This window comes from Malus sylvestris, chromosome 10 (genome assembly GCF_916048215.2).
Source record: "Malus sylvestris chromosome 10, drMalSylv7.2, whole genome shotgun sequence".
NCBI lineage: Eukaryota > Viridiplantae > Streptophyta > Magnoliopsida > Rosales > Rosaceae > Malus > Malus sylvestris.
Genome location: NC_062269.1, coordinates 26,487,922 through 26,499,988, shown reverse-complemented (window position 1 = coordinate 26,499,988; position 12,067 = coordinate 26,487,922). Strand labels below are relative to the sequence as shown.

The 12,067-nt window shown below is 37.2% G+C and overlaps 3 protein-coding genes across 3 annotated transcripts in view; 2 read left to right on the top strand and 1 right to left on the bottom strand.

Moving 5' to 3' along the window:
• The window catches only part of LOC126584376 (uncharacterized), a 99,622-nt gene that overhangs the window by 49,556 nt on the left and 37,999 nt on the right, over positions 1-12,067 (top strand). The window lies entirely within an intron of this gene.
• Positions 4,744-6,548, bottom strand: LOC126587096 (60S ribosomal protein L32-1). The gene is made up of 4 exons (XM_050252073.1): positions 6,391-6,548; positions 6,150-6,244; positions 5,142-5,323; positions 4,744-5,045 (listed from the first exon to the last, which is right to left on the bottom strand). The coding sequence occupies exons 2-4, from the start codon at positions 6,237-6,239 to the stop codon at positions 4,916-4,918; spliced, it is 402 nt and encodes a 133-aa protein (XP_050108030.1). The 5' UTR covers positions 6,240-6,244; positions 6,391-6,548; the 3' UTR covers positions 4,744-4,915.
• Positions 7,591-10,448, top strand: LOC126587085 (protein NRT1/ PTR FAMILY 4.2-like). The gene is made up of 6 exons (XM_050252060.1): positions 7,591-7,684; positions 7,773-7,911; positions 8,454-8,671; positions 8,775-9,182; positions 9,295-9,413; positions 9,500-10,448. The coding sequence occupies exons 1-6, from the start codon at positions 7,682-7,684 to the stop codon at positions 10,212-10,214; spliced, it is 1,602 nt and encodes a 533-aa protein (XP_050108017.1). The 5' UTR covers positions 7,591-7,681; the 3' UTR covers positions 10,215-10,448.

Sequence of the window (12,067 nt, the reverse complement as noted above, 5' to 3'; positions counted from 1 at the left end):
ACATTAGTGAACCACAAAAACACTTTGCACGACGCAGTTTGTTCGTCGCGCAAACAACCTTTGTGTGACACATTGGTTGGTCCGTCGTGCAAACAACCTTTGCGTGACGCATTGGTTGGTGCGTCGCGCAAACAGTCTTTGCATAACGCATTGGTTGGTGCATCACGCAAAGTGTGTTTGTGCAATGACCCAATTGTGACATCACACAAGTTATATTTAAAAAAAAAATTATGAAATTTACTGAAAATGTGACTTTACTTCTTTTAAATTCTTTTTTTTTACATAAAACCATGGAAGAAAATGCCGATAATATCGGCGATATATCGCCGATATTATCGGTTTTTCGCCGGACCGATATTTTAATAGGTATCCAAAGGGTTTTCGTCCAAATATCGCGATATTATCGATAATATCGATAATATCACGATATTTCCGAAATTATCACAATATTTTGGAATTGGGCTACTCGGAGAAGAACGCCGGAAATGGGTGTGCCGATTCCAGAGCCGATTTCGTCCCAAAAACCTTGCAAAAACACGATTAAGATCAAGATCTAAGCTACAGAGCGATTGAAAACACAACCACAATTCATATGCATGAATCAATCGAAGAGGTAAGAAGGTGAGGGACCGGGAGTTGACCTGACCACCGACGGCGATGGCGACGATGGCGACGACGGCGACGATGAATGCGCTACCTTCGCCATAGTCCCCTAGAGCAATACAAGCTCCCTGTCTGTTCTTTCTGCGGTGGTGAACGAAGGGCAGTGCAGCAAATCGAACTAATTTGAGCTTCACACTAACACGGAGAGAGAGATCCGAGACTTACCTAACCGGAAAATCAAAGAAGACTCGCCGGAGAGTTATGGGCTCCGCCATTCTCGCAGAGGCGGGAGAGAGAAGATTGATGATGTGTGATGATGGTGGTGTCCTCGATCTGCTCGAGTCGAGCAGATGGTGTTGCTGCGTGTGTGTGTGTGGTCACGGCAAGAGAGGAAGAGAGGTAAGAGGGTTTCGAACTTTCGAGAGAGAGAGACAGTGCAGAAAAGAGAGTGAGAGAAGGAAATGGGGTCTCGGGGTAGGGGAGAGACCCACGTAGTGGGTTGGGTTTTTGTATTTTAAAAAGTTGTCCAAGTTTGAGATCCACCCACACTACGTGCGTGTTTTATAATTTTAAAAGTTTGAGATATATTTTATATATATATATATATATATAAAGGTTATATAAATTTAAATTATGAATTATTTAGTTGAAAGGTAGGAGAAAACAAAAGAAGAAAAGGAAAAGGAAAAGAAAATAAGAAAGAAAAAAAAAACACCAGGGGGATTCAAACCCCTCCCTTTGTCAACCACACACCTAGACCTTATCCAACTCGCTATAGATGTGTTTGTAATTACATATTCAGCCTGTAATATTTATATGGTTGTTAAGATGTCTGCAAGGCTTGCAAGCTAATATTTATTATCTAGGATAAATTTCTATATTTAAAAAAACACCAAGGGGATTTGAACCCCTCCCATTTTACTCCTTCAACACCTTGACCACCATATCACTTATGTTTTTGTGAAAATATGCTAAAATACACTTACTCTACACATAGAGATGACAAAGATAATGAAAATTTTGAACCTCATAGGATCTCTATGTGGTACTAAGTCACTCATGTATCTTACCATGCAATGTATAAAGTGTAAAATATTGTACTAATTCATTATATATAAATGATTATGGTGTGTTTAAACTTCTTTCATTAATTACTACATATTTTCTACCCTCACAATGTTTGCCAGCTCGCTATATAATCAACTTAAATCAGTTAAATCCATCATGCAATGCATTTCTTTCCAATTTTTTGTGATAAACTAATAGATAATTGACTAAATAAACATCCTACAAAGTTTCATTAAAAAATTCCAAGTTTTTCTTACAATTTCCGTGGTTTCCATGTAATTTTTATCGATATCGATATTATACCGATATTTCCATCGATATTTCCGTGTTTTCGGACTACCGATATTTCCGATATTACCGATATTTTCTTCCTTGCATAAAACACAATAATATATTTTTCTAACAAAAATTCGATCCGAACTACAATAATAAATTTAAAGCTACTTAATAAATATATATACCATTTAATTTCTTAAGTGTTATAACAAAATAAATAAATTTAAAGCTACTTAATAATTGTGACTTTATTTCAATATAATTCTTAATTACCTGCAGTGCATTGGATTTACCTTCAGTTCAACTGTATAGCACAAATCAAGAAAATTTCAAGGGTAAACCAACATTTCTTACAATTTCTTCTGTGTAAGTCTCGTAAAATTAATAAAGATTAATTAAAAATTCAAACCCACAAAACTCCACCATTACCAAAAAAGGGCATAGCAAGTAGGCAAAGGAACATATACAAAGATCCCATATGCAATTTGAAGAAAATACCTTCAAATTCGTTCTTCAATGATATTTGTATACAAAAATCCTGTACAAAACAAATTTAGTAGTATGGAAAAATTCGCTGACTTTGCATGACGCATGTTGATGTCGCACAAAACAGTTTTACGCGACGAAGGTGCATCTTCATCACGCAAAACAGTTTTGCGCGATGTCGGTCTGCGTAGCGCAAAGTTCCATTGCGCAAAATGTCTTTGCATGACGTTTTGTTGTCACCGTTGCGCAAACATACTTTGCGCTCCGTCGCGCAGATATATTTTGTACTAGTGCAAGAGCTAAAACCTTGCGGCATCCGTTCATTCAAGATCAAGTCATCGAGACCCTTAGATCAACAAACCCTACATCACACATCTACAAATATTGGAGATCGAATCAGAGAATCAAGTTGTAAAGAGATTGTAACCCTACAAATTCATTAATACAAATATTCTTTGTACACGTGCTATCTTGTCATTTGTCAAAATTTTCGTGTTTACAAATCAAGATAGAGGTAAATTAGAAATTATAGGTAGATAAATAGCATGCGTAACTAGGAGAAGGCTTCCATATAAGAAAAAAAAATGTAGAAAACCTACATCACAGGCTGATGATCCATGAGAAAAAAACTGAATAAAACACAAAACAAAGATCATGATAAGGTAAATAACCAAAAAGAAAACAAAAGTTGAAAATGGTGTATATAATTCTTCCACTAAGTAAAAAGAAGAGATGTGATGAATAAAATAAAAAGAAAGGATGACTGGAAGAAGAAAGTGAAGAGGAGACATACGAATTCTCATGAGGATAAACTAGACGACTATAAGAGTGTAGAGGAGACATGCGATTTCTCACTCAAAGAGAGAAAGGGAATGAAAAAGAAGAGACATACAATTTCTCACTCAAAGATAGAAAATGTAGGGAATTATTGTTTATTTTGATAATTAATCTTATCAATAATAAAAGATACTCCTAACCTTGCAACTACTATTCACTAAGGCAATAAACGCCTTTGTCCAATTGCATGAGCAATTATTGCCTTAGTGGTGGGGTGGAATTTATAGTAACATTTTGTCTAAATATTTTCTAGTAAAATAAATAAGAGATAATTGGATCAATGATCCATGAATTTTACCTCAATTAGAGATTTGGTTCCTAAAATAAAAGTCCTTGAGTATTGGTCCCTGAACTTATTATAATGTGAAGTAATAGTCATTTTGGTTAACTCTGTTGGAAGTTCCATCTATTTTTTGCCCATTTAAACCCTTCATTTTAAGACCTATTCGTCGATTTTTCCATCGAACTTGTATAGAGATGCTAATTTCTCCCATGAACTTTAATTTTAGTCAATAACCTCCTGAGTAAATAGCCAGTTTCTCCCTGGTGATAGATTTTGAAAATTTCCATCCAAATTAGTCATGCAAACATCACATAACAAGTTGTATGAAGGAGAAAAGGTAATTTTGTTTGAGTAAATTGGGTGCAAAGCCAATACATTGTAGTTGCTAATTGGACTTCCATGACTAATTCAACCAATAAGTGTACACAATTAGCTAGCGGAAGAGAAGAAGAAAAAGCAATTATTTTGTCCACGTTAGGAATAAAAATACTTTATCGCCCACAAATGTTTGTCATGTGACCAAAATTGATAAAAAAAAATTGATGAAAAATTAAAAAATCTAACGCAAAGGAAAATTTGGCTAATTATAAAAATTCAAGAAATAATCAGCTAAAATTAGAGTTAATAGAAAAAAAATTAACAACTCTACAAGTCCAGAGGAAAAAATCGATAAATACCTTTTATTTTGAATGAAATTTCCAACCGTGTTACTTAAAAAGATCATTTGCTCCATATTGTGACAAGTTAAAAAACCAAGACTCAAGAATTTTTAGTTCAAGAACCAAAGTTCCAATTGGGACATAGTTCAACAAATTGCTCCAATTCTCTTATAAAAATAACGTTTTTAATCTAGTCTCGGTTCTGAAGAATTTATAATGAGATAAGCATTTCTACAGTTCTGTGGACGCAAGCATACGCATAATTGCTTCCTAGAAAGGCAGTCCCAAGAAAGGTGATTATGCTTCCTAGAAAGGCAGTCCCAAGAAAGGTGAACAACTAAGTTAAACACGTTCCAAATTATAGCATAAATCACGGATATAGCAATGGAAAACACAGATAATTCGATTGATTCATTTCGTTGGCAGAATATGCTGCTTCAAAAGCGACACTAGATAGTAAAAGTGAAAAGGAGTAATAAAAACTGAAAATTTACTCGAGGAACTGGCAGTAACATGGCAAAATCAAACAAATTGGTAGAACTTCATGTCGACTAACATGACTAGATTAGTAAAATTCTGAATAAAATTCAACAGTACCAAATCGAAAACAAAAGTAGCATCCTGAATAAGATTTCTCCCAAAATTCTGAAGTCTAGCATATAGGAAACACATATAGCAAAATAAACCATAACAGTTGCAAGGTTTACTCGTCCTCCTGGCTGCGCAACCTGGCAAGTTTGTTGGTAACAACAACATCCAACTGGGCTGCACGCTCGACGATCTCCTTCCTCTTCCTGGTGGAAATGTTGTGCGCAATCTCAGCACAGTAAGTCCTGCAGTTATATTAGAGAAACAAAGGGTTAGCAAATTCTAATTCAAACTAGGTAGGTGGAGATTGTGATCAGTAATTTAAAGGGGCTGTTTCATACCTGTTGTGCATCATTAGAAGTTCAACCTCTTTGACATTGTGCACGACAAATTTCTTGAACTTGTTAGGCAGATAGTGACGAGTCTTCTTGTCTGACCCATAGCCAATGTTGGGCATCAATGCACATCCCTTGAACTTTCGCCTGACACGTGAATCAATACCCTTGGGCCTTCTCCAGCTTTCCTGCCATAAGCAAAGTACATGCATTAAAACAGAACAACTTAATGCTAAGGCTCCAGGAAGCAGAGATGCACAGAGAAGTATGCATCCCTGAGTTTAATCAGGTCACAAATGAAAGAAAAGCAACATGTCTCAGAAACAAGACATTGAACCACATGATCACCCTACATGCATCAACTATACAGACACACGGAGACAAGGGTAGAAACACGGATGCTTAACAGGCCATACTACCTACCCCTAAACACAGGACAGTAACAATTTCATTGCTGATCAGGAAAAATATACATTGAATTCATCGCCTCTCTGCAAGTCATTTTCAATCTTTCTCACATTCTAATTCAATTTTCAGCCATTGAGATCTACAAATCTCAAACTGCCAACAAAACTATGAATCATTCCAACTTCAGGCAACTGCAATGAACACGCCCCATGATTCAAGGTTGTGAAGAGCACTTGACTACTGCTATGCCCAACATCATTAAAGCGATACAGAACCGGCACTGTAAAAACAGTTTGACACCTCCCATTCAAGATTTAAGTTTAAATGTCAACTTTATTGGACCCAAATCACTACAGACAAATACAACTGTAGTAACTAGTACTTCACACCATTAACTAGCAGATATCACAATTAAGTGAATTAACCCCAACTTACCCATAACTTAATAGGTTATGAATTTATTAATCCCACTCAAATAACCCATTAAAAATTCATATACAAAACAGAAAATTTCTAATACATTAGAGCTGAAATCCCCACATAAATGTAATGATTCAAAAAATTAAATAAACATGAACAGAAATGAAATGAGCCAGAGATTCATACCTTGACGCAGTGCTTCCTGTCACTCTGGGGCCTCTTGAAGTGCGTCTTGCGCTTCTTCACAATTTGCTTCTTCAGCAAAGGGACGGCCATATTTCCTGTCACTCAAAAAACAACAGCAAAATCACGCGTTCGGTAAAATTAAATATGGGGAAAAAACGCATCTGACCATTGTTGCAGATACTAGGTTAGAAAATCTTGGATTTTTGGAAACGGAGGAAGATCAGAGATTAGGGTTTCGAACCTGACTGAGACGAAGAGCAGTATGGCGCTTTGGAGTCGAGGGAGAGGCACAGATAGAACTAGGGTTTTAAGTGAGGGAATATATATGGAATAGTTGTAATCCGCTGCATCAGGTCCGCACCGTAAGATTATTGTTGTTTTTGGGCTGTAAGAGAAGCTTAGGCCCACTCAATTTGTTAGTGATAGAATTGGTCCTCAATTGCCTTCGATCAAAGTCCAATCGAAAGCACGTATAAATTAGAGGTGTAGGGCCCTTAATTTATAGGGCACATATGATGACTATTTTACTGTCGTTTGACAAATATTTTATTTTTAGTTTGGAGTAGGGAAATTATTTTTTAAAACTATATTTTATAAATCACGTGATGTGGTGGGTGGTTGGATTCTAACTAAAATTCAAATCTCATATAATGTGTTTTTTTTATGCTTTATTTTATGTTGTTTTTTCTCCTTCAAGGGAAACTAAAATAACAAACCATGATTGAACATAGGCCTCGATTGCAGTGACGCTTTATTGAAGTGGCGAAATGCAATGATGTGTATGTACCTCTATGCGGGTTTGATCCTCATCGATCCCCCTTCTCTCTAATAATTAAATCCACTAACGCTATCTTTTGTAAATAAATAAAAAGCATCTTGGGCTTGTTTGGTAGAAAGGATTGGATTGAAAAGGATAACTCTCTAAATTCAAGGCATATTGATGGTAGATGAGAATGACTTTGCATTGTGAGGCAGTTAGAAGAGGATTAGACATACATAAAATGCTCCCATCTAATCCTCTAGAAGATTAACTTTTCTTCTTTAGAGAATAAAGTGGTGACTTTTGAGTTACTGGGAGTAAAGTAAGATTAAAATAGAGTTATAGAGAGCGTAGCTAAAAATAAGCCTAAAAAATTATAAGTTTTATGATATACAAGTAATTAATCTCCTTCGAATAATATTATTTAGACACATAAAAATGACACGTTTGTGTCTAGACTAGTATATGTGAGATTCATTCGTATTAGAGAATAAATGCGTTAATTTTGTGAGTCCATATAGAATTACTGACACTCGAACTACAATGCAAAAACCTTAAACACCATGAATTGAGGGATTGGAGTCTTTGGACGTAAGTGTCTATTTCTGCATAACCTTTTGCCGCATCAAATTATTGTTTGCCTGAAAAGGCCGTCTGCATATGGAGCTTAAGTTTCATCCATCTTGTTCTTATGCATCTCTCTCTTATTTGTGCTTCATTTTTTCCTAACTTTTTGCTTCAAAGTTGTACCAAAACCAAACTGTGATTCCTAATGGTAAGTAAGCCCATAAACTGTTTCTGGTTTTTTGTCTCCTATAATTTCTAGTTTTCACTTACAACTTTGTTCTTTGTTTGCAACATAGGCCTTAGAGATGAGTACGGAAAGAGATGGGAATGTTCTCTACCAGCAGAAAGAAAGTGATGATCAGTTTGTTGACTGGAGAGGAAGGGAGGCAAATCCCAAAAAGCATGGAGGAATTAGAGCTGCTGCCCTTACATGTGGTACTGTATCTCAGTCCTATCTAACCCTTTACTTAAGTTTAAATGTTTACAAACTACATTAGCAATATGTTAGAATGAGCATCCAACTCAAAACTAATTGACAATGAGTATATAGATCATTTAAGCACGTATGTCGTTGGGCCTAACAAGTGAATAGCATAGCCAACGACTCATTACTAACCGCACTAGTATCGTCTCTTAATTTGCATATTACCACCTGCCCAGCAAGGCAGGTGTGAGAGTTTGTTACAAAAGGTCTCAGTGTAATTAGAAGTGAAACCTAACTCCTTGATATAAGTCATATTTAGTTTTGTCAATTTTCCGATGTAGGATTCTCGTGTTCTTTAACACATCCAATCCAAGATCTTTTAAGAACTTAATCAGGACTTCTATCTTCAATGACTAAGATTGTTAGGGTGGAACCTCAACTTTCACCACAATCTGGGGTGCTCGTCGATTCCACAAAAAAAATGATTTGTAACAGTGTAAGAAGTAGTTCTATATGATGAGGAAATTTCGTCATATATTTTTTTTGTTTGCAGTTGTTGGGGTGCTGATCAACATGGTTTTCTTATCCAATGCCATCAACTTCGTTTCATACTTCCGGTTGTCAATGCATTACTCGCCTGCTACATCAGCAAACATGGTGACCAATTTCATGGGAACCTCTTTTTTGCTCTCCATCGTGGGAGGCTTTATTTGTGATTCGCTCTTCACAAGCTTCACAACCTTCATCATATTCTGTGCAATAAACTTAGTGGTATGCTTTTCTTTCAACTATATGTATGTTTCATGGCATGTTTTCATGATTTCATCCAAGTATGTAATACGAAATTGAATGAGCTTTTCGATACCAATTATAGGGAGTAATCTTGCTGGCTATCCAAGCTCAATTCACACATTTACGACCGGCTGTGGATGTGAAGCCTTCTCTGTTTCAAGCAACCATTCTATACATTGGCCTCTACGCATTTGCAGCTGGTATAGCTGGACTCAATGTCGCCTTACCTGCACATGGTGCTGAGCAGTTTGATCACAACGATGCCAGGCTCATCTCTGCCTTCTTCAATTGGTTTAACTTTGCCATATGCCTAGGGGGCCTAATAAGCTCAACTGTTATGGTTTGGGTGGAAGATCATATTGGCTGGAATTGGAGCTTTCTGATAACAGTTACGGCCTTGAGTTTTTCGCTTGTCATTTTCGTCACTGGGACTCCGTTTTATAGGCACAAACGTCCCACTGCAGGGAACTCGTTAACACGAATCATCACGGTAAGACTGAAATTAGACAAAATGCTATTGATGACATAGTAATATCAATTATCAAGTAGACTGCTGTCACTGGATTTTAATTTTGTTTTTTTGGGTGCGTGAATTGTGAAAGGTACTTGCTTGTGCAGCTCGAAACTGGAAAGCCTCATCGAACGAAAGAATGGGGAACCAGTATGCAGTATCCCCAATCAATCGGAACAGAGCGGATGGACAATCCTATGACAAGCTTAAGTAACTTCTTCCCTGTGCCTAATTAAGTGAAGTGATTATTAGTACATAATTATTATTAATCTAAGAAACCCTATATAATTTCTCAGGTTTCTAGACAAAGCATTAATTGGTAACACAATTAGTGCAGCACATGTTGAGGAAACCAGAACTTTTCTTGGCCTTCTTCCCATCTTTGCAAGCACAATCATGATGAATTGCTGCCTAGCCCAAGTTGAGACATTCTCAGTGGTACAAGGGAGCAAAATGAACAGAAAACTACACAACTTCGAAATCCCCACTCAGTCCTTAAACGTACCCCCTCTCTCCATCATGCTTGCTTCGATTCCCTTATGCGGACGGTTCCAACACAAAAGTCACATGCTCCAACCCCTTTGGAGGATCGGACTGGGGATAGCACTGGCGTCGGGGTCAATGGCTGTAGCTGCCCTAGTCGAAGCTAAGAGGCGCGAGGCGGCTCACAATGATGTCACATTGTCGGTGTTTTGGCTAGGGTGGCAATTCTTATTGTTAGGAGTTTGCGACGTGCTTACGCTTGGAGGAATGCTCGAGTTCTTTTACTCAGAGGCGCCAAGTACCATGAGGAGCATGTGCGCTGCATTGTCATGGTGCTCAATATCTCTTGGGTACTTTTTAAGCTCAGTTCTGGTGTCCATTGCAAATTCAGTGAGTGGAAAATTTGGTACACAGTGGCTTGGAGGAGACGATTTGAATCATATGCGTTTGGATTTGTTTTACACACTTCTTGGCATTCTTAATACCGGCAACTTTCTTAATTACATGTATTGGGCTAAGAGGTATTGACTTGAGGGATTGGAGAGTTTGTAGGTTGGTACTGTCTAAAAAATAAGAATGTCTCATATAAGACATTAAGACTTTGTTTGAATCCAAAAGGTTCATTGTTTATAAACAAGGGAGAAACTCATATGCTCTCAATAAGACATTAAGACTTTGAATGATAGTTGAAATTTTTGGGATAAGCTTCAATGGGTAGATTTGAGCGAAGTGAAAAAGGATGGAGGGCATCCATCTCTAGTTCAAAACCCAACTCGAGTGCTAAGTTATAAAATCAAGTCACCGCTTTAATTGTGTTATTAGAACATCTCCAACCAATCCACCGCGAACAATTTTGAAAGCAAGAAGTGAAGTTTTTCTCTTTTCCTACTGCTATGCCAGGTCTAGCTGATTTGACCTACTTCTAGTTGGCTGCCAAAATTGGCGCTCCCATGTTGAAACGTTTTTATGTTTTATTTAATTAATTTGATCCTGCATTTCAATATTTAACATGTTGCTATAAAGTTTGCACATTTCACACTTTAATTTTGGGTTCATTTGACTCTAGCAGGAATTTTAGAATATATCGATTTGCCATATCAACCATTAAAAATGGATTTCACTTTCAAGCCGTAGTGGGGTTGGTTGTTAAATGGTAAGCCTCAAAGCCTCTCTCTCTTTCTTTTTTTTTTCTTTTAAAAAAAAAAATATTATTATTAAGGGAAGGATTTACTGACTTTCGAGCCTTATTGGAGATGGTTGTTAAAGCAGTTCCACCGGGGAACTGATAGGTTGGCACCCAGGCTTTCCTCTCCAGCCCAGCAGATAGGTTGGCACCCAGCCCAAGCCAGGAAAGAGACTGCTCAAAATCAACAAACCCACATGCCGAGCCATTTGACGTCAGTTGGGCCATCAACCGTGACAACCTCCGATTCCGAGTTGTAGCATAACAGAACAACGATATAAACAAACCCAGAAAGCAACCCAGCAAACCAAGAAAAACCCATATCACAATTTGCAATACCGAGCTCAAGAAATTAATTTTCTGAAAATTTGGATAGAAAAAGGCCACCTTCCAATGGAACCCATGAGGAAGAACTGGTTAGCTCTGGTTTTTGTGAGATCTGTTGGCTGTTTGGTTGGTTTTCCGGGAAAAACCAGCTGAGGATGGAAAAGGTGGGCCGAGGAACCTTACTGCTGTTGTGGTGTTTCATTTTTTTGTGGGAAAGACAGGAAGAGTTCCTTAAATCCGAATGGGGGAGAGAGAGAGAGAGATGCAGAGGGAGGTTCCAAGTGAGCGGGGCGACATGGTGAGGTTTTGAGGGGGAGTTGGAGCGGTGGATAATTCTGTCAAATACCAGATAGCAACAACATGTAAAAGTCATATTGGGTGTCCACACCCACACTTATACTTTACAAACGAATTTGAACTTTGAATCACATGGGCTTCAAAAATATTTGCAAATAAATTTGAAAGAAGATGAATAAATCAAAGAAAAATCATATCTACTGGCAATTCAGACTTACCCAAAGCTGCTATCGAGCTCTGCCAAAGACAACTCTGCGTTGTTGACAAAGTCTAGAACAACCTGGAAATTTAAAGCCAAATAAGCAATCATTTACTGAAAATCTTTCACAAAAAAAAAGTGCTAGTTTCACAAATAAATTAAACCCAGATTAAATTTCTTGATAAAAACTAAGAACTTCAAAGCTTAAGAAAAACCCATGAATCCAACCATAAAAAAAAATGCAAACTTACACACTGGCAAACCATTCATAAACCAAAAATAATATCTTAAACAAAACACATGATTCCAACTAAAAAAAGCTCAAATTTAAATCAACCAACACAAACAAAATATCAAACATGGTTCATTGTCTCT

Coding starts and splice junctions, on each gene's coding strand:
- LOC126587096 (XM_050252073.1), bottom strand. CDS start 6,239: ATGGCCGTCCCTTTGCTGAAGAAGCAAATTGTGAAGAAGCGCAAGACG. Junction 5,324..6,149: donor ACAGGAAGCACTGCGTCAAG/GTATGAATCTCT, acceptor TGCTTATGGCAG/GAAAGCTGGAGAAGGCCCAA. Junction 5,046..5,141: donor CTTCTAATGATGCACAACAG/GTATGAAACAGC, acceptor ATATAACTGCAG/GACTTACTGTGCTGAGATTG.
- LOC126587085 (XM_050252060.1), top strand. Junction 7,912..8,453: donor AGCTGCTGCCCTTACATGTG/GTACTGTATCTC, acceptor TTTTGTTTGCAG/TTGTTGGGGTGCTGATCAAC. Junction 8,672..8,774: donor TCTGTGCAATAAACTTAGTG/GTATGCTTTTCT, acceptor TACCAATTATAG/GGAGTAATCTTGCTGGCTAT.